Source organism: Lucilia cuprina, chromosome 4 (assembly GCF_022045245.1).
Source record: "Lucilia cuprina isolate Lc7/37 chromosome 4, ASM2204524v1, whole genome shotgun sequence".
NCBI lineage: Eukaryota > Metazoa > Arthropoda > Insecta > Diptera > Calliphoridae > Lucilia > Lucilia cuprina.
Genome location: NC_060952.1, coordinates 53,103,636 through 53,125,903, shown reverse-complemented (window position 1 = coordinate 53,125,903; position 22,268 = coordinate 53,103,636). Strand labels below are relative to the sequence as shown.

The 22,268-nt window shown below is 31.4% G+C and overlaps 1 protein-coding gene across 1 annotated transcript; it reads right to left on the bottom strand.

Annotated features, from left to right (window-relative positions):
* Positions 1-9,013: 9,013 nt before the first annotated feature.
* LOC124419203 (glycosyltransferase-like protein gnt13) lies at positions 9,014-10,704 on the bottom strand. The gene is made up of 3 exons (XM_046947816.1): positions 10,308-10,704; positions 9,117-10,262; positions 9,014-9,063 (listed from the first exon to the last, which is right to left on the bottom strand). Exons 2-3 carry the CDS (start codon positions 10,165-10,167, stop codon positions 9,014-9,016), a joined length of 1,101 nt encoding a protein of 366 aa, XP_046803772.1. The 5' UTR covers positions 10,168-10,262; positions 10,308-10,704.
* Positions 10,705-22,268: the final 11,564 nt, after the last annotated feature.

The following is a 22,268-nucleotide window of genomic DNA, read 5'->3' as shown; positions in this document are numbered from 1 at the left end:
TTGTACCTTGCCTTTGAAGGGGGCTTTTTCTATGGGTTATTTATTTTATAAAGTTCTTGCTTTTGCATACAATACGAGTATATTAAACATAATTATGAACGTAAATGCCCCATTCGGCTGGTTCAGTTGTATGCAATAGATTTCGTCCCTAGGATAATAGAAGATCACGTATCAAATTTTGTTGAATTATCTTCAAAATTTGCTACCTGTAGGTGTACAAGTCCTACTCGTGGGTTCATATATATAGGGTTTTCGTGAAATAAAGGACCGATCATAACCATCTTCATTAGTCTTCGTTTAGAACAATAGAAGATCATGTACAAAATTTCATTGAATGATTATTATACTAGCCAATATCCGGTGTGCTTCGCTACCCTATCGAAATTAAATAAATAATAACCAAAAACAAATATTTATTTAGTTACTAAATTATAAATTTTTTCTTTAAGGTTTATTATAATTTCTTTTAAATTCTAAAATAATACATTAATTATCAATTTATTTCCTACTTGCTAAAATTTAATATATATTTTTTTCTTAAAAACAATTTAAAGATTTTGAAAATTCTAACCACAATAGTTTTCCAGATTAACAATATGTTACATATGAGAGATGCCAAGCAAATTATTGCAAGTTCGCGAATTTTTTTCTTTCATTTTCACATTTTCTAAATGTTTACATGAATGTCAAAGTTATTCATATAAAATTTGAATATTCAAGCTCTAATAGTTTCTTAGATAGCTCTATATTTTCCTAGATAAACAATATTTTGTATTTTATTGAAGTCCCCATTGAAAGTTTTCTCGTTATACTCTAAATGTTCAGATGAATGTCAAAATTCTTCAAGTAAAATTTAAATATTCTCGCTCTAATAGATTTTCAGATTTACGAATTTTTCTATTTTATTTATGTGGGGACTCAAAGCCCCCAGATGAAAGTCTTTTCTTAAAAATGTTCAGATGAATATAAAAGTTCTTCGTGCAAAATTTTAAGAATTTAGGAATTAGTTTCCCAGATAAACGAATTTTTGTATTTAATTAATATAGGAGGTGCCGCTCCCCTCACGGGTAATCCGCCAATTTAATACCCAAAATGTTTACATGGATGTTAAAATTATTCGTGCAAAATTTTAATATTCTAACTGTATTAGTTTCCAAATTAAACTAATTTTTGTATTTTTATGGGAGTTGCTTTGTGCTTAGGTTAGGTTGATATGAGGATGTATACTACATCAAATCCGAAGAAATACACCTAGGCCACTATCGGCTCTGTTGTGCGGTCCAATTCAAGAAAAAAATTTTTCACTGAATGTATTATTTTTCCATGTTTAGAAACTCAGTTTCCTGGACGTAATTCCTAAGAATCTTCCAATCGGTCTTGGTTAAGAATGTTATTTCCGGAACAACATCACTTCTAAGATACTTGGATCTAACTTCGACGAATGCCTGACAATGGCAAAGAAAGTGCTCCAGAGTTTCACTGTTCTCTCCACATGCTCTACATTCGTCTGAATCCGCACGTCCAATTTTGTATAGATGTGCTCGTAATCCTGTGTGTCCACTGAGAATACGTACCATCATACTAACCTCAGACTTGCTCATTTTGAGAAGATTTCTCGTCTTGCTCTCATCAGGGTCATAGAATCTTTGTGGTTCTCCCCACCGTTTCATTATTCCAAGAGGCCTTATGGAATTCTCTCATCCATATTTTTAATTCAGCTTTTGTTGCGTCGAATAGTCTTGCGTTTGTCAGGTTAACTACATCGAGCTCCCTTCCCTTTAAATTTATTACATTCGCCCTTTCGTTGCCGACTACTCCCGAGTGGCCTGGTACCCATATGATGTGAACCTCACCTCTGGGAGAGTATTCAGTTAAAGCTTTCTTACAATCCAATACGGTCTTAGATTTAATTCTATCACCTGTGGGCGCCATATTTTTTCTAATCCAATTTACACATTCCGTTATTGCTCGTACTTCTGCCTAGAAGCTTGTGTTATGATTAGGTAAACGGTGGTATATTTCTGTTTCTGGGTCTTCAATATAGAACCCCAGGCCCACTTTGTCCCCTAATTTAGAGCCATCCGTGTAGCAACGGATTCCTACTGATATTTGCTCTAATGTTCCGCTTGACCAAGACATTCTATCTGAGATTAGCGTTTCAAAGTTTCCGACATATTCGGTGTCTGGTATGCGATCAGGCACGTCCGATGGATGTGTATAACCTTCCAAAGTGTCCAGTATCGATTGATGACGTGTCCTATAACCGTTTTTGGCCAGTACACCTAAAGTAAAGAGCCGTTCGGCTGTAAGCGCCGCCTCATATCTTATATATGTTTCAATGGGTGGAATATCTAGCAACGTTTCCAGAGCCTTGGTTGAAGTAGTACACTTGGCACCACTTATACCCAAGCAGCATGTACGCTGAACTCCCTGTAGTAGTTTGATATTACACCTTTTGTCCAAATCAGTCCACCAGATTATTGAAGCATAAGCTAGAATTGGTCTAATTACACTTTTATAAAGCCAATTTGTCATAGTAGGACTAAGACCCCATTTCATGCCTATGGTTCTCCTACATATCGCCCAGCACCAATGTGCCTTAACTTTGTCTGTCACCGGTATCTTCTTGCCCAAGAAGCAAAGTTCAGTATATGTAGAAATTTTTGTCTTTCTTGTGAAAAGTCAGATTTCCGTCATCGCCGGATTAACATTAAGGCCTCTCGGTTGAGCGCAGCTCAAGGCCGTATTCAGAGCCTCCTCAGCTCTTCTACATAAGTAGTTTGGATCCTTTCCCTTTAAAAGTATTACGACATCATCTGCATAGCAGATAGGTCTAAGTCCTTTCTCGGTTAGGGTCCTTAGGAGGCTATTAATCGTGGTAACCCAGAGTAAGGGTGACAAAATGCCGCCCTGTGGTATACCGCGAAATACCTTTTTCCTGATAGTTATATCGTACATCTCGCAGCTTATCCATCTGTTCCTTAGCATGTAGTTGATCCAGTTACGGAGCACCCGGTCAACATAAAACTGGTCTATGGATTGGATAAGGGTATAAGTGTGCACGTTGCTGAAAGCGCCTTCGATGTCAATGCATACTGCCAGTGTATACAGTTTGCTATCGAAAGATTCACCTATGTAGTGGACAACTTCATTTTAAGCGGTTTCCACCGATCGTCCCTTTACACAAGCATGCTGCTTATATTTAAGGTCTTTGTATGGTATGCTGCTTTTAACCATGATATCGACTATCCGTTCCAAGGTTTTAAGTAGGAAGGACGTAAGACTTATCGGTCGATAGGACTTAGGTGTCGCATAGCTAGGTTTCCCTGGTTTGGGTATAAATATTACCCTTGCATCCTGCCATTTAACTGGAATATATGCCAATTTTAAGCATGCAGTGAATATCTGTGATAGATGTACGGAAACCAGTTCCGCCTCCATCTGCAAAAGTGCCGGGAAAATTCCAGCCGGCCCTGCAGTTTTATAGAGAGCAAAGCTCTTGATTGCCCCTTTAACCATGTCAGTTGTAAATGTTCCGGATCTCCCCAGTTACCTAGGGTTTTTCCTGGGCAGATCTCCGCTCTAGCAGAGGTCAGCTGTCCTCGAACGATTCAACCAGGGCACTTGTGAACGTGTCCACTTTGGCATCTATATCCTCTTAGTAAGGTCCCGAACATTGTCCAATTAGTTAGACTTATTCCGAAACTTTATCGGCTTTGGTGGTGGCCTTAGTATTTTTAATCTTATGTACCTATGATCAGAAAAGGAGTGCTCGTCCGAAACTCTCCAATCCTGAATTTCGTTTATAAGCTCTTCTGAACATATAGTTATATCTAATACTTCTTCTCTGATTCTATTGACGAAGGTAGCTTTATTACCTAAGTTCAATATTATCAAGTCTTTAATATTAAAGAAATCCATGAGGGCTTGTCCAATACGATTGGTGTTTGTACTACCCCAAGCTACATGGTGCGAGTTGGCATCACAACCTATTACAATTTTCTTATTTTTTCTTTGTGCCTCTTCAACCAGTTTCATAATTAAAAGAACGTAATTTAAAACAATAAAAAAACACGGCTTGATGAGGTGTAATTATCAAATGCGCTTTATTAATTCAAAATTGTTTCTTATATACTAATTTACATATTGATTTATGTTTGTTAACTAAAGTCGGTTTTGCCTACTAAGCATAAGTGTGTTTTGTTTCCGTTCTTAAATTGGGTACAAAACAAACTTATGTGGATTTTTGCAATTTATTAAAAAATAATAATTTCACAATTTTAATAATTGCTGAAAAGCAATTTTAAATAAAATAATTATTAGGAAAAATGTCTGTAAATAAGTTTGGTAACAAATTTATTTATAAAAATAAAATGTAATGCAAAAAATAAAAAGTTGCAATGTAAGTAGTTATTTATATTATGTTGGCTCGTGTTAGGGGAATAATGGGAGACATTATAACACCCCCACCGTTAGTTTGAGGCTCCGACGAAACATTAAATATTTGTTTTGGTCTTAACATATATATAATTATTAAGATAATAATGCATAAAATAATTATTATATCAATACTAAAACTTATAGTTTTTGTTTTCTTATCATGATACAGTATATTGTTTAGGTTTTCTTCATACTTTATTTGTTTAAGATATATTGTTTCTAGCTTCAAATCATTAATAGTTACATTTTCATTACTTCTAATTTTTGTTATAATGTTTGGAAGGATTATTTTATCTTTGATTCTTAAATTAACATTAGTAAAATTTTTGTTTTTAGTTATTATATTACAATTCTCAAATTTTATCAAAAAGGTTCCTTTTATTTCTAGTTTATTGTTGTTATTACAGTTATGGTTAACATTTTGTTCATAATTTTTAAATATTAATAATCCTGGAAGTATTTCTGTTACATCTTCGTTTTTAAAATTTTTCATTGAACAATTTGCCTTTTTAAATTCTAAAATATTCTGTATACACTTATTTTCAATTCTAATCAATTTTTTTTTTCAAACTATCTTTAAAAATTGATTGATAAATATTCTTGTTATGATCAATAAGTACTGTATATGTTTCTAAAGCTAGTGTTTTATTTTTGGGATCTGGAATCGGTTCGAAAGTTATTTTACTAAGTGTGTTCTGTGAATATAATGGTATCTTAAAAATTAATAATATATTTTCATCATGTAATGCAACGGAAGTTTTTATATTAACGTAACTGTCAAAGTCTATTATAAGGTCCATTTCTTTTGGGGTCAAAATGTCTGTCGGAATAATTCCTAATTTACTTGAAAATACCACTTGTCCTATGTCGTCGATATGATTACGTAAAAGTGCTATATCATTATTAATTGGTAAATGTGTTGCATGAACAATATTTCGTCCTCTAATGTTGCTATTTTATTTTGAAAAATGTTCTTAAATTGGTTTAAATATTTTCCCACGTGAATTTGTTGTATGTTGATATGGTCTGTTATATTTTTGATCTGATCCGAAAAGAAGTTATTTATTTGAGTCAAGTTATGTATAGTGTTGGTTAAGAGCCCATTATTTTCATAAAGTTGTTTTAATGAATAATTTATATGTTCCTCGTCTTCGCTATCCATTGTTCCTGTTATAATTTTCAAACCTTTTCCTAACAAATTAACTAGTCCTCGCTTTCTTCTAAATTGTGGGCTTAAGTTAGCAATTTTGGCTTTAAGTATCGCAAAGTTTTTGTCAACAGTGTCCAGTAGTGTTTTTGTATCTGTCGTGGTTGTTTTAAGTATCGCTACATTGTCAGCAATTAATCTAAGGGTTTCTCATACATGGTAACATTAATAATGTGTATTATCTTAGAATATGTTTCTATTGGTCTAATTTCATCCAGTTTGATTGGGATATATCCATTATTGTATGTCAAGTCTTGAATATCTAAGTATTGTGCATTAGTTGTCATGATTAGTGTAAGTATTATGATCCAAGTCGTCATCTGAAAATAAATTATTTTGTAGATATTATGGTTGGGTTATTTCTGTCTTGATATTTTTTTCTAGGTTTAACATGGGTTTTGTAATATTTGTGTCCAGTTTTTACAGTTTGTAAGTGGTCGTTATCTATCTTATTTGCGTTAACTTTCCTATATTTTGTGTGGTTCTTACCACCTCTTATCTCCTTAATATAATTTGTTCCGTCTTCTAATTCTATATCTTTTCTAGATTCATTCAATTTCTGTATATATTTCTCCTTTTTCTGGTTTATTAGGTCGTGAATTTCCTTATATTTGTCTTCATGTATTTTACCATTTAGGAAATCAATCGGCTTAATACCTGTAGTGCTGTGTATTGTATTATTGTAGAACCCTATTATCCTTGTCATTTTGTCTTCCATAGTTTCGTCTTTATTTCTGCTATCGTGTCTTAGTAACCGTATGTGTTCATTAATGGTATTGTGTAGTCGTTCGATATCTGCGTTTGATGTGTGATTACTGTTAGAGGTATAATGGATTTCTATGTTTTCGTCCTTTAAGAACTGTTGCATTGGTATAGCCTTGAATCCGAGTTCATTGTCTACTATAATTTTGTTTATTTTTCCGTATGTGTTAATTATTTGTAATAATTTGGATTTGAACTCTGTCCAATTCCTTCCATTTATCTGGAATGCTAGTGCGAATTTAGAAAATTTGTCAATTGCTGTCATAAAAAGTTTCTTCTCTAAAGTGTAAAATACGTCTATGTGTATAATTTCGCCATACCATAATTTTATATGGTATCTTTGGAGGTTTCCTATCATATTTTTCCAGGTTACATACTTCACAGTTGTTTATGAACTGCGTAATTCTTTCTTTCAAATGCGGGTTGTATATGCGAGTTATCAATTCTTTATATACTGCTTGAATGCCTCGGTGGTTTTTATCAAGATGTTCCTTTTTTATTTTCTCCGTAAGTAGTTCTTCATTCTCCACGTCCTCTGTAAGGATGAAACATCTTATGATCCTAAAATTTTGATTATTTGCGAATAATTCGTCAAACGTTGTTTTGAAAATTGGATAAAACTCTTCTTCAATTAAAATAGCATTTAACTTTGATGGATTAAAATGATTTTTGAGTAATGTAATAGCGGTCTCACGGTCCAGTTCCTTCATATAAATATTTTTTCTTCTATTTCCAAAAATTGTTTTGTTTCTAATCCTTAGTGATCCTGATGTTGCCTTTGTTATAATAACTTGATTTTTAAATATGTTGATTGGTGATGATGTTTCCCTTATTGTTACATTACTGGATTCTAACGCATTTATGCTCACAGATTCTGGTTCAATCCTAGATAAGGCATCGGCATTGCCATTTTTAGTTCCCTTCTTGTATTTTATTTCATAGTCAAATTCCGATAATTTTAATCTCCATCTTACAAGTTTGGAGTTGGGTTCTTTTATTGAAAAAAGCCAAGTTAACGGCTTATGATCTGTTTCTATAAGAATTTGCGTCCGAAAAGATATGGCCTAAAATTATTTTGTAGCCCATACAATGGCCAATAATTCTTTTTCTATTGTGCTATAATTTATTTCATGTGTGTTGAGAGTACGACTAGCGAAACATATTGGGTGGTTGTCCTGTGAAAGAATAGCTCCTAGTGCATAGTTACTGGCATCAGTAGTGAGCGTGAATGTTTTTGTAAAGTCAGGATATGCTAGTATTGGGTCATTAATTAGTAAAGTTTTAAGGGTATTGAAGCTTTTCTCATATTCAGGGTCATTCAAGTTAAGTTTTGTGTCTTTTTTCAAATATTTCGTCATGGGTTTCGCGATTAATGAATAATCTTTGATAAATTTCCTGTAATAGCCAGTAAGGCCAAGAAATTGTTTAATTTGTTTAGTATTTTTTGGAATAGGGAAATTTTTAACGCACTCAACTTTCTTTGGGTTTGTCTTAATCCCTTCTGGCGTTATTATATGACCTAAGAAATCTGTTTCTTTCTTAAGAAATTCAGATTTATCTAATTGGATTTTCAAGTTTGCATCCTTTAAACGGTCAAAAATAAGTTTAATAGAATTCATATGCTCCTGCAGTGATGTGGAAAATATGATTATATCGTCTAAGTAAACTAGACAGATTTTATTGATGTATTCTCTAAGAACATTATTCATTAATCTTTGGAATGTTGCTGGGAGCTGTCTTCAGTCCAAAAGGCATTCTCAAAAATTCATAATGTCCTCCTTCTACATTGAAGGCAGTTTTATGAATATCCTCTTCATCAATTTCTATTTGATGAAATCCTTTTGCAAGGTCTAAAGTTGTAAAATACTGGCATCTTCCCAGTTTTTCTAGAATTTCATCTATATTAGGTATTGGGTACTTATCATCGATAGTTACCTCATTCAGTTTGCGGTAATCAACGACAAGTCGCCATTTTGTTTTTCCACTTGCATCTGACTTTTTGGGTACAATCCAAATAGGTGGAGAGTTACTGTGCCTAATTATGTTGTTGTCGAGCATTTCCTTGATTTGCTTTTCTACTTCATTCTTATGAATATATGGATACCTGTATGATTTGCTAAATATAGGAACGTTGTTTGTCGTCCTGATCTTGTGTTTTATAGCGGATGTAAATGAAAGTCCGTCATTTTCTTGGTAGAAAAGATCATGGTACTTATTTATCATTGCTAACAATTGTAATTTTTCTTCAGCATTTAGGTGTTCTACTCGAATCTGATCATTAATAGATCTAAAATCTGACGCAAAATTAATTTCCATTTCCAAGGTTTCCGTTTTTGTTATTCCATTTTCATTTAATTCCTTATATATAATTCTCGTCGTCCTTATTATATTGGGTTTCTGTTCATCTTCGCTTTTAACAAGAAGAGGTAATGTGTTTCCTCCTATATTTATCGTATTTGTCTCATAACAAATTTTAGCTTTCAATGGTCTAAGTAAATCGTTTCTATAAGTCCGTCATAATATTCATGAAATTTAGTTATATAAAATTCCATTGTGTCAATTCCTCTACCGAATTCCTTAAAAATAGGGATTTTTGCTTTTTCATTAATATTTATTTGGTGTTGCAATGTTTTTATAGGGATAGGGTGAACTTTCTGTATCCATTTAGGATGACATATATTTGGATTCAGAATTGAATTAGTTGCACCTGTATCTATAATTAGTTTGAGGTGTCCCAATTTAGTTTCCACTTTTATGTATGGTATTTCTTGAGGCAGAAAATCGAAAATTTTCACCTTGAGGATGATTGCGATTAATTGGTGTGTCTCAATGTTATTTACGTCCATGGGTTCAGGTCTAGGGAAATAGTTGTCACGTTGTATATTTTGTCTGTCCTGTTGTCTGAAAGGATTCCAGTTATTTTGTTGTTGATTTTGTCCGTTATGATTAGAGTTCCGATAGTCTCTTCTTTCCCAATTATTTGAGATATTTTGAATGTCATTCCGATAGTGATTTCGAGGGTTTGGTTGATTATATGAAAAATGTGGTTGCGTGTTTCGATTGTTAAAAGTCTTTGTATTATTAGAATTGTTGTTACCAACTTGTCGGTATGTTTGTCGATTTTTATGTCCTATTTTGTTCGGTGGTTTTCCATAGCTGGGAAATATTTCGTTTGTTGATGTGACGTACGCATAGCCAGCTTGGAATAGTATTTCCATTGCTACTTCAAGGGTCTGGGGGTTCCTACATGTTAGAATTGTACGCATAGGTTCGGGAATCTTTTCCTTAAACACATTTAAGGCAGTTTTCATGTTATTTCTGGCACATTCATTTGCCGCTGGTCCGGAACCGATTGTCATAATTGTTTTATTGTTAAGACTTCTAAGTCTTTGCTTTATTTCATTATAAAATTCTACACTGTTAGTTTTGAAGGTTGTACCTTTTAGTTTATCGAACAGTTCCTCAAGTCCACATCTGTCCCCGAAATTATTATGTAGTACAGTCTTTATATCTGTCCATGATTGTACTTGGCAATTGATCTCTATAACTTCTCTTGCCTTTCCAGTAAGTCTGCTTTTAATTATATCTGAGAATAGTAATTGTGAAGGTTCGTCGTAAACAGTAAGTATGGGATAGACCATATCTATCAAGTTAATAAAGGTTTGTAAATCACGATAATCTCCGCTAAATTCCGGAATTTGGTTTAAATATTTTAATGGGTCAATCCTAACTGAAGGTTTTTGATTTTCTTCTGTCATTATGAATAAATTTTTCAAACTTTTCTAAAATGAGTCTCCTTCTATTTACCCTTACTATATTCTTATTGGTCTTCCTGATTTTTTCTTATTCCTTAGATATTTATTCCGTGATTTTATCTCAATAAGTGTTAACTGTCTTAAGAGTCCTCTTAAACTGTCCCTATCTTTTTCATTTACAATGTACAATTCAATGAGAAATTCGATTTCCTTTTCGAATTCCTCTATCACATTCATTTAAATAATTTTCTTATATTAATTAGATATTTTAATTTCTTCTTAGGAACTAGTCTTACTTTTTAAATGGTGATAAGTTGATCCTCTTGGTTGTCTGTTTATGTTGGTTCCTTCTTTATTCCGTCTATGAAATGTTGTAAGCTGATTGTTGATTTGAGCCTTCCTTCACTATTAAGCTTTCCTTTGGGTTCTAGTTTTTTTTTATATTACTTAATTTCACTGTTCAATTTATTTTTTTCACGTTTATATATATTTCTTTTTCAGTTTTGTCAATTCACAAGTTGTTTTTTTTGTCAGTTCAGTTAAATTTTTTTATTTATTCCTGGTTGTAGTAAAAGTGTTAAACTTTTTTTTATCTACAAAGTCCTGAGGAAATTTTTTTTTTATTTTTTTTAGTTTTATAATTTTTAGTTCTTTAAATTTTAATTATTTTCAATTCTGTTCAATTTTCACATTTATATTATATTTTTACTTTTTTAGTTCTTTCAATTCAATTAAATTTTTTTCAAGCTTTTTTTTTCACGTTTTTATATTATATTTTTTTTTTCAGTTCAGTTTTTTTTTTATTTATTCCTGGTTGTAGTAAAAGTGTTAAACTTTTTTTTATCTACAAAGTCCTGAGGAAATTTTTTTATTAGTTTTATAATTTTAAGTTCTTTAAATTTTAATTATTTCAATTCTATTCAATTTTTCACATTTATAATTATATTTTACTTTTTTAGTTCTTTCAATTCAATTTAATTTTTTTTCACAAGCTTTTTTTCACTTAAAAATTATAGGACATAATTAAAAGTATCCAGCTTTTAAATTAGTCCTTTTTTTCGACTACTTTGTCGCTTATTCTGGAGGGTCCCGTGGAATCGCAGAATATTTTTTTTATTGTTTTCCTTTTCGCGATTAAACGTTCAACGTATATAAGATCTTTTGTACTTATATCGCGAATCCTACCGACTGCGCCAATTAAAAGAACGTAATTTAAAACAATAAAAAAAAACACGGCTTGATGAGGTGTAATTATTAAATGCGCTTTATTAATTCAAAATTGTTTCTTATATACTAATTTACATATTGATTTATGTTTGTTAACTAAAGCGGTTTTGCCTACTAAGCATAAGTGTGTTTTGTTTCCGTTCTTAAATTGGGTACAAAACAAACTTATGTGGATTTTTGCAATTTATAAAAAAAATAATAATTTCACAATTTTAATAATTGCTGAAAAGCAATTTTAAATAAAATAATTATTAGGAAAAATGTCTGTAAATAAGTTTGGTAACATTTATAAAAATAAAATGTAATGCAAAAATAAAAAGTTGCAATGTAAGTAGTTAACATAATATTAGCTCGTGTTAGGGGAATAATGGGAGACATTATAACATTTCATCAGATCCGACGTTGGTGGTAGTGTCGGAGAATCGAAAGGCAGGTAAATAGATGCAAGGAACATGTTGCCATGACCTTGCTTCAGCACTGTGCATCCGATGTTAATAATCCTGTTGAGAGGAGAAAACATAAGTTCTTGTGACATAAGATACATGTTCTCGGGCGAGATCCTGTATCAGCGTAGAAAAGTTGGAAATTTACGTGATTTAATCCAGAAACCTTGTTGCGAATCGTCCAAGGTTCCTAGATTAAAGCTATATATATTATCTGTGTTGATTTTAGCCATTAGAGCGTTGGTAGCTGTCTCGCTCCGATGGAGGTTTATTTGAATATCCTCAATCATCCATTAAACTGTCTTCCAGCGAGTTGGTGGTCACCTACTCGCTCTTTGGATTTGACTCCTCCGGATAGCCTGAAGTAGTTATTAATGCAAGAGTACTGTTGATGGCACTGCGGTGTCCTTATCAGGCATAGGAATAGCAGTATTTATAATAGACACATTCCCAATTCTGGAGAGCATTGCAGTTCTGTCTTCTGGCGGGTGAGTGATTTCCTCCTCGTTTTTAGGATTTGACTCCTCAATATTGCTAATACTTGCTAATGATGCTTTGGTACTGTCTTAGGTGTTTTAGTGTCCTTGTCGGGGCCGGTTTTGACAGCCCTTTCTATCGGCGCCTTCCCAATTTTGGAAAGGGCAACTACACTTTCTTCTGGCGAGTTAATGGCTTTGAGCTTACTTTTACCAATTATATTAGTCAGCATTTGCCGAAAAATACACATTTTGATCACTCGTCATACTAAAAATATTTAAACTTTTTCAGATTTAAATAACATTGCTACTAAATACTACCGTTCAGTTTTATGTTTAACTAGAAAAATTGCGACGCTATACTTCAATTTCTAGCAGCACGAATGAACAGTATTAATCCCTTGTTTGTTGAACAAGAAAAAAATATATTTTTGTGCTATAGCAGCGCATACTCAAATTTGTTAAAATAACATGGCTAGTATTGATGATATTTTTATTTGCGCTGAATTTTTCCTAGCAGCAATTAAATTTTGTTTTGGAACTGCTATCTGCAAATTTATTTATTGTTTTTTTTTTTAAATATTGATGTTACAATTTGAAAATATTTAAACATGATATATCTGCATACATGTTATTGGGGTAAAATGTAGTGATATATTAGTAAAAATTAAAATTCTAAAATTTTATAATAGTTTAAAAAAAATTGTTGTTGTGCTTTAAAGAAAAAAATCTAAAATAATAAAACCTTTTATGGGGTTTTTATTCTTTTGTCATAACTAGAGTATTCAAACTATTAATCGTCCTTCGGTTAATCGATTAATTTTTGACGATTAATTGTTCGAATAATTGAAAATTGTCAAATTTCAAATAACGAATAAATCGAATAATTTCTATCAATTAACCGATTAAGAAAAACTCACTATTTACTGCTAAATAATAAAATTACCCTATATTTTCTACAAAATTTAATATTTTTACAATAAATGTTCTTCTTTTCTTAATTTCTTAATCAATTTTCTATAATAAAGAAAATCATCAAATAAGATTTTTGAAGAGAAATCATGGAAATAATTATATCGCTTTTATTTTTACAACCAGTTTTTTGGAAACATTGTTGTGTTCTTAAGTACATATTTCTAATAAGTTTTTCAGCAACAGTTATAGCTGAACTAGTGTTCAATGGAACGTATGAATTCTAGAACTCGTTGAAAATCTTAAAAACAGTAATATCTTTATATAGAAAAGCATTTTACATAAACAGGAATAATTTCTAATATTTGAGAGAAATCTAAACATAGAATTGAAGTGAAAGGAGTGAAAATAATATTTTTGTTTATAAACCATGCAAAAGTTATTCTCAAACATGAAAAAATCTATGCTTGCAGGAAACTGTGGACAATTAGTATTAACTCTGTGTACTCAGTTTTTCATAATCAGCTCTTATGATCCAGTAAAAGGACTTTAAAGTTTAAAGACATCCGATTTCAAAAGATGGAATTCCAAATTTATATTAAAAAGTTGGTATTAATATTAATTTCAATTAAATGGGTCAAAACTCTTAATTGCCCAGTTGATCCTATCTTCATTTATGGATATTTTGGTATCAGCTGGGAGATTTGAGATCAGCATGTCAATTCAGGAGATTGACAGCCTGGAATATGCGTAGCCATTAGAATTTCCAAGGTGTTCTGGCTGCTGGTCGCCCAGTTTCCGCGTGGTTTCTGAATGAAACTCGGGACTGGAGGAGTTGACAATAAGACTTTGCGAAGTCGACTGGTCTCGGAGGATCCTTCCACGCCGATACAGAAGGTTCTCCAAGATTTGCGCTTTGCATTTCTTATCAGATTTTTTAATCTATTTACAGAGGTCTTGTAAGAAATCCAGTCCCCTGTTTTCTTTGCCTCGTTTGGGAACACAACAATGTTCCCAAAAAACTGGTTGTAAAAATAAAAGCGATATAATTATTTCCATGATTTCTCTTCAAAAATCTTATTTGATGATTTTCTTTATTATAGAAAATTGATTAAGAAATTAAGAAAAGAAGAACATTTATTATAAAAATATTAAATTTTGTAGAAAATATAGGGTAATTTTATTATTTAGCAGTAAATAGTGAGTTTTTCTTAATCGGTTAATTGATAGAAATTATTCGATTTATTCGTTATTTGAAATTTGACAATTTTCACTTATTCGAACAATTAATCGTCAAAAATTAATCGATTAACCGAAGGACGATTAATAGTTTGAATACTCTAGTTATGACAAAAGAATAAAAACCCCATAAAAGGTTTTATTATTTTAGAATTTTTTCTTTAAAGCACAACAACAATTTTTTTTAAACTATTATAAAATTTTAGAATTTTAATTTTTACTAATATATCACTACATATTACCCCAATAACATGTATGCATATATATCATATTTAAATATTTTCAAATTGTAACATCAATATTTAAAAAAAAACAATAAATAAATTTGCAGACAGCAGTTCCAAAACAAAATTTAATTGCTGCTAGGAAAAATTCAGCGCAAATAAAAATATCATCAAACTAGCCATGTTAGTTTAACAGATTTGAGTATGCGCTGCTATAGCACAAAAATATATTTTTTTCTTGTTCAACAAACAAGGGATTAATACTGTTCATTCGTGCTGCTAGAAATTGAAGTGTAGCGTCGCAATTTTTCTAGTTAAACATAAAACTGAACGGTAGTATTTAGTAGCAATGTTATTTAAATCTGAAAAAGTTTAAATATTTTTAGTATGACGAGTGATCAAAATGTGTATTTTTCGGCAAATGCTGACTAATATAATTGGTAAAAGTAAGCTCAAAGCCATTAACTCGCCAGAAGAAAGTGTAGTTGCCCTTTCCAAAATTGGGAAGGCGCCGATAGAAAGGGCTGTCAAAACCGGCCCCGACAAGGACACTAAAACACCTAAGACAGTACCAAAGCATCATTAGCAAGTATTAGCAATATTGAGGAGTCAAATCCTAAAAACGAGGAGGAAATCACTCACCCGCCAGAAGACAGAACTGCAATGCTCTCCAGAATTGGGAATGTGTCTATTATAAATACTGCTATTCCTATGCCTGATAAGGACACCGCAGTGCCATCAACAGTACTCTTGCATTAATAACTACTTCAGGCTATCCGGAGGAGTCAAATCCAAAGAGCGAGTAGGTGACCACCAACTCGCTGGAAGACAGTTTAATGGATGATTGAGGATATTCAAATAAACCTCCATCGGAGCGAGACAGCTACCAACGCTCTAATGGCTAAAATCAACACAGATAAAATATATATAGCTTTAATCTAGGAACCTTGGACGATTCGCAACAAGGTTTCTGGATTAAATCACGTAAATTTCCAACTTTTCTACGCTGATACAGGATCTCGCCCGAGAACATGTATCTTATGTCACAAGAACTTATGTTTTCTCCTCTCAACAGGATTATTAACATCGGATGCAACAGTGCTGAAGCAAGGTCATGGCAACATGTTCCTTGCATCTATTTACCTGCCTTTCGATTCTCCGACACTACCACCAACGTCGGATCTGATGAAATGTTATAATGTCTCCCATTATTCCCCTAACACGAGCTAATATTATGTTAACTACTTACATTGCAACTTTTTATTTTTTGCATTACATTTTATTTTTATAAATGTTACCAAACTTATTTACAGACATTTTTCCTAATAATTATTTTATTTAAAATTGCTTTTCAGCAATTATTAAAATTGTGAAATTATTATTTTTTAATAAATTGCAAAAATCCACATAAGTTTGTTTTGTACCCAATTTAAGAACGGAAACAAAACACACTTATGCTTAGTAGGCAAAACCGGCTTTAGTTAACAAACATAAATCAATATGTAAATTAGTATATAAGAAACAATTTTGAATTAATAAAGCGCATTTAATAATTACACCTCATCAAGCCGTGTTTTTTTTTATTGTTTTAAATTACGTTCTTTTAATTGGCGCAGTCGGTAGGATTCGCGATATAAGTACAAAAGATCTTATATACGTTGAACGTTTAATCGCGAAAAGGAAAACAATAAAAAAAATATTCTGCGATTCCCACGGGACCCTCCAGAATAAGCGACAAAGTAGTCGAAAAAAAGGACTAATTTAAAAGCTGGATACTTTTAATTATGTCCTATAATTTTTAAGTGAAAAAAAAGCTTGTGAAAAAAAATTAAATTGAATTGAAAGAACTAAAAAAGTAAAAATATAATTATAAATGTGAAAAATTGAATAGAATTGAAATAATTAAAATTTAAAGAACTTAAAATTATAAAACTAATAAAAAAATTTCCTCAGGACTTTGTAGATAAAAAAAAGTTTAACACTTTTACTACAACCAGGAATAAATAAAAAAAACTGAACTGAAAAAAAAAATATAAATATAAACGTGAAAAAAAAAGCTTGTGAAAAAAATTTAATTGAATTGAAAGAACTAAAAAAGTAAAAATATAATTATAAATGTGAAAAATTGAACAGAATTGAAAATAATTAAAATTTAAAGAACTTAAAATTATAAAACTAATAAAAAATTTCCTCAGGACTTTGTAGATAAAAAAAGTTTAACACTTTTACTACAACCAGGAATAAATAAAAAAATTTAACTGAACTGACAAAAAAAACAACTTGTGAATTGACAAAACTGAAAAAGAAATATATATAAACGTGAAAAAAATAAATTGAACAGTGAAATTAAGTAATATAAAAAAAAACTAGAACCCAAAGGAAAGCTTAATAGTGAAGGAAGGCTCAAATCAACAATCAGCTTACAACATTTCATAGACGGAATAAAGAAGGAACCAACATAAACAGACAACCAAGAGGATCAACTTATCACCATTTAAAAAGTAAGACTAGTTCCTAAGAAGAAATTAAAATATCTAATTAATATAAGAAAATTATTTAAATGAATGTGATAGAGGAATTCGAAAAGGAAATCGAATTTCTCATTGAATTGTACATTGTAAATGAAAAAGATAGGGACAGTTTAAGAGGACTCTTAAGACAGTTAACACTTATTGAGATAAAATCACGGAATAAATATCTAAGGAATAAGAAAAAATCAGGAAGACCAATAAGAATATAGTAAGGGTAAATAGAAGGAGACTCATTTTAGAAAAGTTTGAAAAATTTATTCATAATGACAGAAGAAAATCAAAAACCTTCAGTTAGGATTGACCCATTAAAATATTTAAACCAAATTCCGGAATTTAGCGGAGATTATCGTGATTTACAAACCTTTATTAACTTGATAGATATGGTCTATCCCATACTTACTGTTTACGACGAACCTTCACAATTACTATTCTTAGATATAATTAAAAGCAGACTTACTGGAAAGGCAAGAGAAGTTATAGAGATCAATTGCCAAGTACAATCATGGACAGATATAAAGACTGTACTACATAATAATTTCGGTTAAATATAATTTCATAAAAATATTAGTACTTTTAAGCCTCTTATGAACATTAATCATTTTCTAAAGCGAAGCTTATGTAAACCGATTTTTTCCATTTTAAATGCCAATCGAACTGCAACAATAGTTTAGGTCCTATCGTTCTTTTAAGAGACTGACAGTCTGACCTAGAAAATTTCAATGTTACAAATTAGACCAAAGATTTATAGTCGAATCCAGATAATTCAAATTAAATGTTTCACTTTTCTTAGCTTTTCAATCACTTTCTGGTTAACAGTTTTTCAAATCAGCCGATAAAACGAACAGTTAAAAAGGCGTTCTCTACCTATGTATATCGAAAATTTATAGTACAGCTAGGATGTATGACAACTTCTGTAAAAAATTGTTAGCATTTTTAAAACTTTTTGATGATGGAAAAATATGATAAATAAACATTTTATAAAAGACTCTTCGCAAACAATTTAACCTAGCACGGCGTAAAAAGACCCCAGTATACTGGGATGAGTATCGTAGTAAACTTGGTGAATACAAGAAAGTTTTTCTTAAAGCCAAACGAGACTCCTGACACTTTTCTGTGAACAGGTAGGCAGCGTAAATGACGTATCGAAGATAAAAAATTCCTATCCAAAACTTATGTCCAACCGGAATCTATGCCACGTAGATCACGAATCCTTATTCAGTTCTAAATGGTTTGGATAGGAAACCAGAGTAGTTGGGTCGAAGTGTAATAATACGCCGACCATTTTCTTTCTCTTTTCAGGTATCACAAAGGGATCACAATATGGACCCAAGTGTGCCCCTAATGCGAACAGCAAGGGACAGCCTGCTAACCTAACCTAACATATTGTTAATCTGGAAAACTATTGTGGTTGTAATTTTCAAAATCGTTAAGTGAGTTTTTTATTTATACTAGAGGGTAAAAAAAATAATGAATATCCCAAGGCCTCCGGTAGGTTAGTGGTTAGTGTTCTAGTCTGGTAGACCGGAGGTGGTGGATTCGATTCCCACCCGTGGCACTGGTTAAGGAGCGCACAACAGGCCCGATAGAGGCCTAGGTGTATTTATACGTATTTGATGTGTATACATCCTCATTTCAAACTAACTAACTAACTAAGGTATTAGAATAAGAATTATTCTTTAAGACTAAAGGTATATATTAAATTTTAGCAAGAAGTAAATCATCTTTCATCATTAAATTCATTATCATTAATTTATTATTTTAGAATTTAAATGAAATATATTGTCATCAATCGAAATTATAATAAACCTTTAAAGAAAATTTTATAACTAAATAAATGATTTTTTTGATTATTATGTATTTAATTTCGATAGGGCTAGAGAAGCACACCGGGTATTAGTTAGTAATAAATAAAATTACAACTGGCAGTAGCAAAACCTAAATAAAGTTACATTGCTGCTAGGAAAAACTAAACGCAAACAAAAACAAGTAAGAAGTTATAGTCGGGCGAGGCCCATCATATAATACCCTACACCTGTATTCGAATAAAATGTAATTTAGTTTTCATAAAGGGTCATTAAGACTAGTATAGAAATTGGTTTTGCAGCTTTTTGTCGAGATACGAGTATATTATACATATTTATGAACTTAAAAGCCCTATTTGGCGGGTTCAGTTCTATGGGGCCTAGGTGAAATAATATACCGATGTTAACTATTTTCAACAGTCTACAGTACCATAAAAGATGATGTGCCAAATTTCATTGAATTATCTCCAAAATTGCGACCTGTAGTTTGATTACAAGGTTTACAAGCTCTATTCGGGGGTTCAGTTGTATGGGGGCTAAGTGAAATAATGAACCGATGTTAGTCATTTTCAATAGGCTTCGTCTACGGTATAATAGAAGATCACGTGCCAAATTTCATTGAATTATCTCCAAAATTGCGACCTGGAGTTTGATTAAAATGTTTACAAGCCCTATTGGGGGGGTACAGTTGTATGGGGGCTAAATCAACTCAGAAAATGATTCTGAGCCGATTGGTATATTTTAAGGTGGATATAGGACCAATATTATTGTGCGTTACAAACATCAGCACGAACCCAATATACCCTCCCCACTAAAGTGGTGTAGGGTATAGGGTATAATAACATCGATACTCGCCATATTAGTTTAACAAATTTGAGTGTGCGCTGCTAAACCACAAAAATATATATGTGTTGGCCTGCAATTATGTCTGCCTGCTACTAGAAATTGCAAACATGAGTTGCAATTTTTATGTTATACGAATGTATATATGACTGCAATTTTTAGTAGCAAAGTGATACAAAAATAATAAAGTTTCATATTTATTTTATAGTCATATACAAGAGAGGTGGTGCTAGTGCACTGAAGTTTCATTATAATTTCTCTTGATGACAATATATTTAATTTAAATTCTAAAATAATACATTAATGATCTATTTATTTCTTACTTGCTAAAATTTAATATATACTTTTATTCTTAAAAAATAATTCATATTCATAGTTTAAATAAAAACCCCACTTAAAAATTTGGATTTTTTGAGAGATGCCAAGCAAATTATTGAGAGTTCGCTATTTCTACCTATCTATGAGAAATTTGAATTATCTAACCCATAGCCTCCCATTGAAAGTCCGCCCTTTATTTTCTAAATGTTCACATGAATGTCAAAGTTATTCATATAAAATTTTAAGACTCTAGCTCTAGTAGTTTATTAGATATACGATATTCTCTATTTAATTCATGTGAGGGCTTCAAGCTCCCCAGATGAAAGTCCGCCCTTTTTCCTCCAAAATGTCCAGATGAATATTGAAGTAATTTATGCAAAATTTGATGAATATAGTATTTTTTGTCATAGACAAACAATATTTTGTATTTTATTCATATGGGAAATGTCAAGTTCCTATTATAAGTTCGCTCGTTATACTCTATGTTCAGATAAATGTCAAAAATTTAAAGATTTTAGCTCTAATAGATTCTCATACATACGAATTTTTCTATTTTACATGGATGTTAATGTTATTAAACGAATTTTTGTTTTTAATTTATATGGGAGGTACCACGCCCCACATTTCACCCTAAAAATTTGAGAACTCTAACTGTTATATTATCTCAAGATAGACGAATTTTCGTATTTAATTAATATGTTATTACCCAAAATGATTACATGGATGTTAAAGTTATTCGTGCAAAAAAATTAAGATTCTAGATGTAATAGTTTCCAAGATAAACAAATTTTTGTTATATTATCTGAAATACACGAATTTTATATTCTCATTCCAGACATACAGGAATACGATGTGAAAACAAATGGAGTAGTAGCTTAAAAATATAAATAATTTTATTGCATTTTTTTGTATTTATATTTCTATATGCTACCAAAATTTTTAGCATTGCTACCAAATTTTTTATTGTTAAAAATATAATGTTATTTATTGCTACTTCAGGAAAATATTTACTTCTACTATTTGAAGTATTTAAGTGCTACATTGAAACATTTAAATACCAATGACTGTACAAATGCTATCGAAATTTTTTTGGTGTGTAAAGGTAGCAGAAGTAATAGTAAATCATTTTCTGATAGTTTTTGAACAATTTTTAACTACAAAAGTAGTTTTTTGGTAATTGTAGTCTAATTAATATCTAGTTAGTTAGTTTGAAAGGAGAATGTATACACATAAAATCCGAAGAAATACACATAGGCCTCTATCGGGCCTGTTGTGCGCTCCTTAACCAGTGCCACGGGTGGGAATCGAACCCACCACCTCCGGTCTACCAGACTAGGACACTAACCTACTGGAGGCCACAATTAATATCTAAGTCTGACGAATATGTAAATTCTAAAATTTTATCTATTTTGTTTATAATATTTGTTAATTTTAATGCAAAACATTAAAATCGGTAGTATCATTTAAAGTTCTATAAAACTTAGCTTGGTCGACTTTTGTTAACATAATAGATCATTTAAATTAATTATAAGCCAAAAGGCCCTATTTGGGGGGTACGGTTGTATGGGGGCTAGTCGAAATAATGGACCGATTTTAACCGTTTTCAATAGGCTTCGTCCTTGGGCCAAAAGAAGCATGTGTGCCAAATTTCATCCAAAAAGGTACAGGCCGCAATTTTGCGCACAAGGTTTACATGGACAGCCAGACGGACGGACGGACATAGCTTAATCGACTTAGAAAATGATTCTAAGCCGATTGGTATACTTTAAGGTGGGTATAGGACGAATATTTTTGTATGTTACAAACATCAGCACAAACCCAATATACCCTCCCCACTAAAGTGGTGTAGGGTATAATAAATGTATTAATTCAAAAATATTTAATGTAAATTTAATGCAATATTTCTAAAAATATTTAATGGTTATGAAAAATTAATGCAATGAAGTCAAAAATATTTAATGTAATGTAATGCACAAACCCAATATACCCTCCCCACTAAAGTGGTGTAGGGTATAATTAATGTATTAATTCAAAAATATTTAATGTAAATTTAATGCAATATTTCTAAAAATATTTAATGGTTATGAAA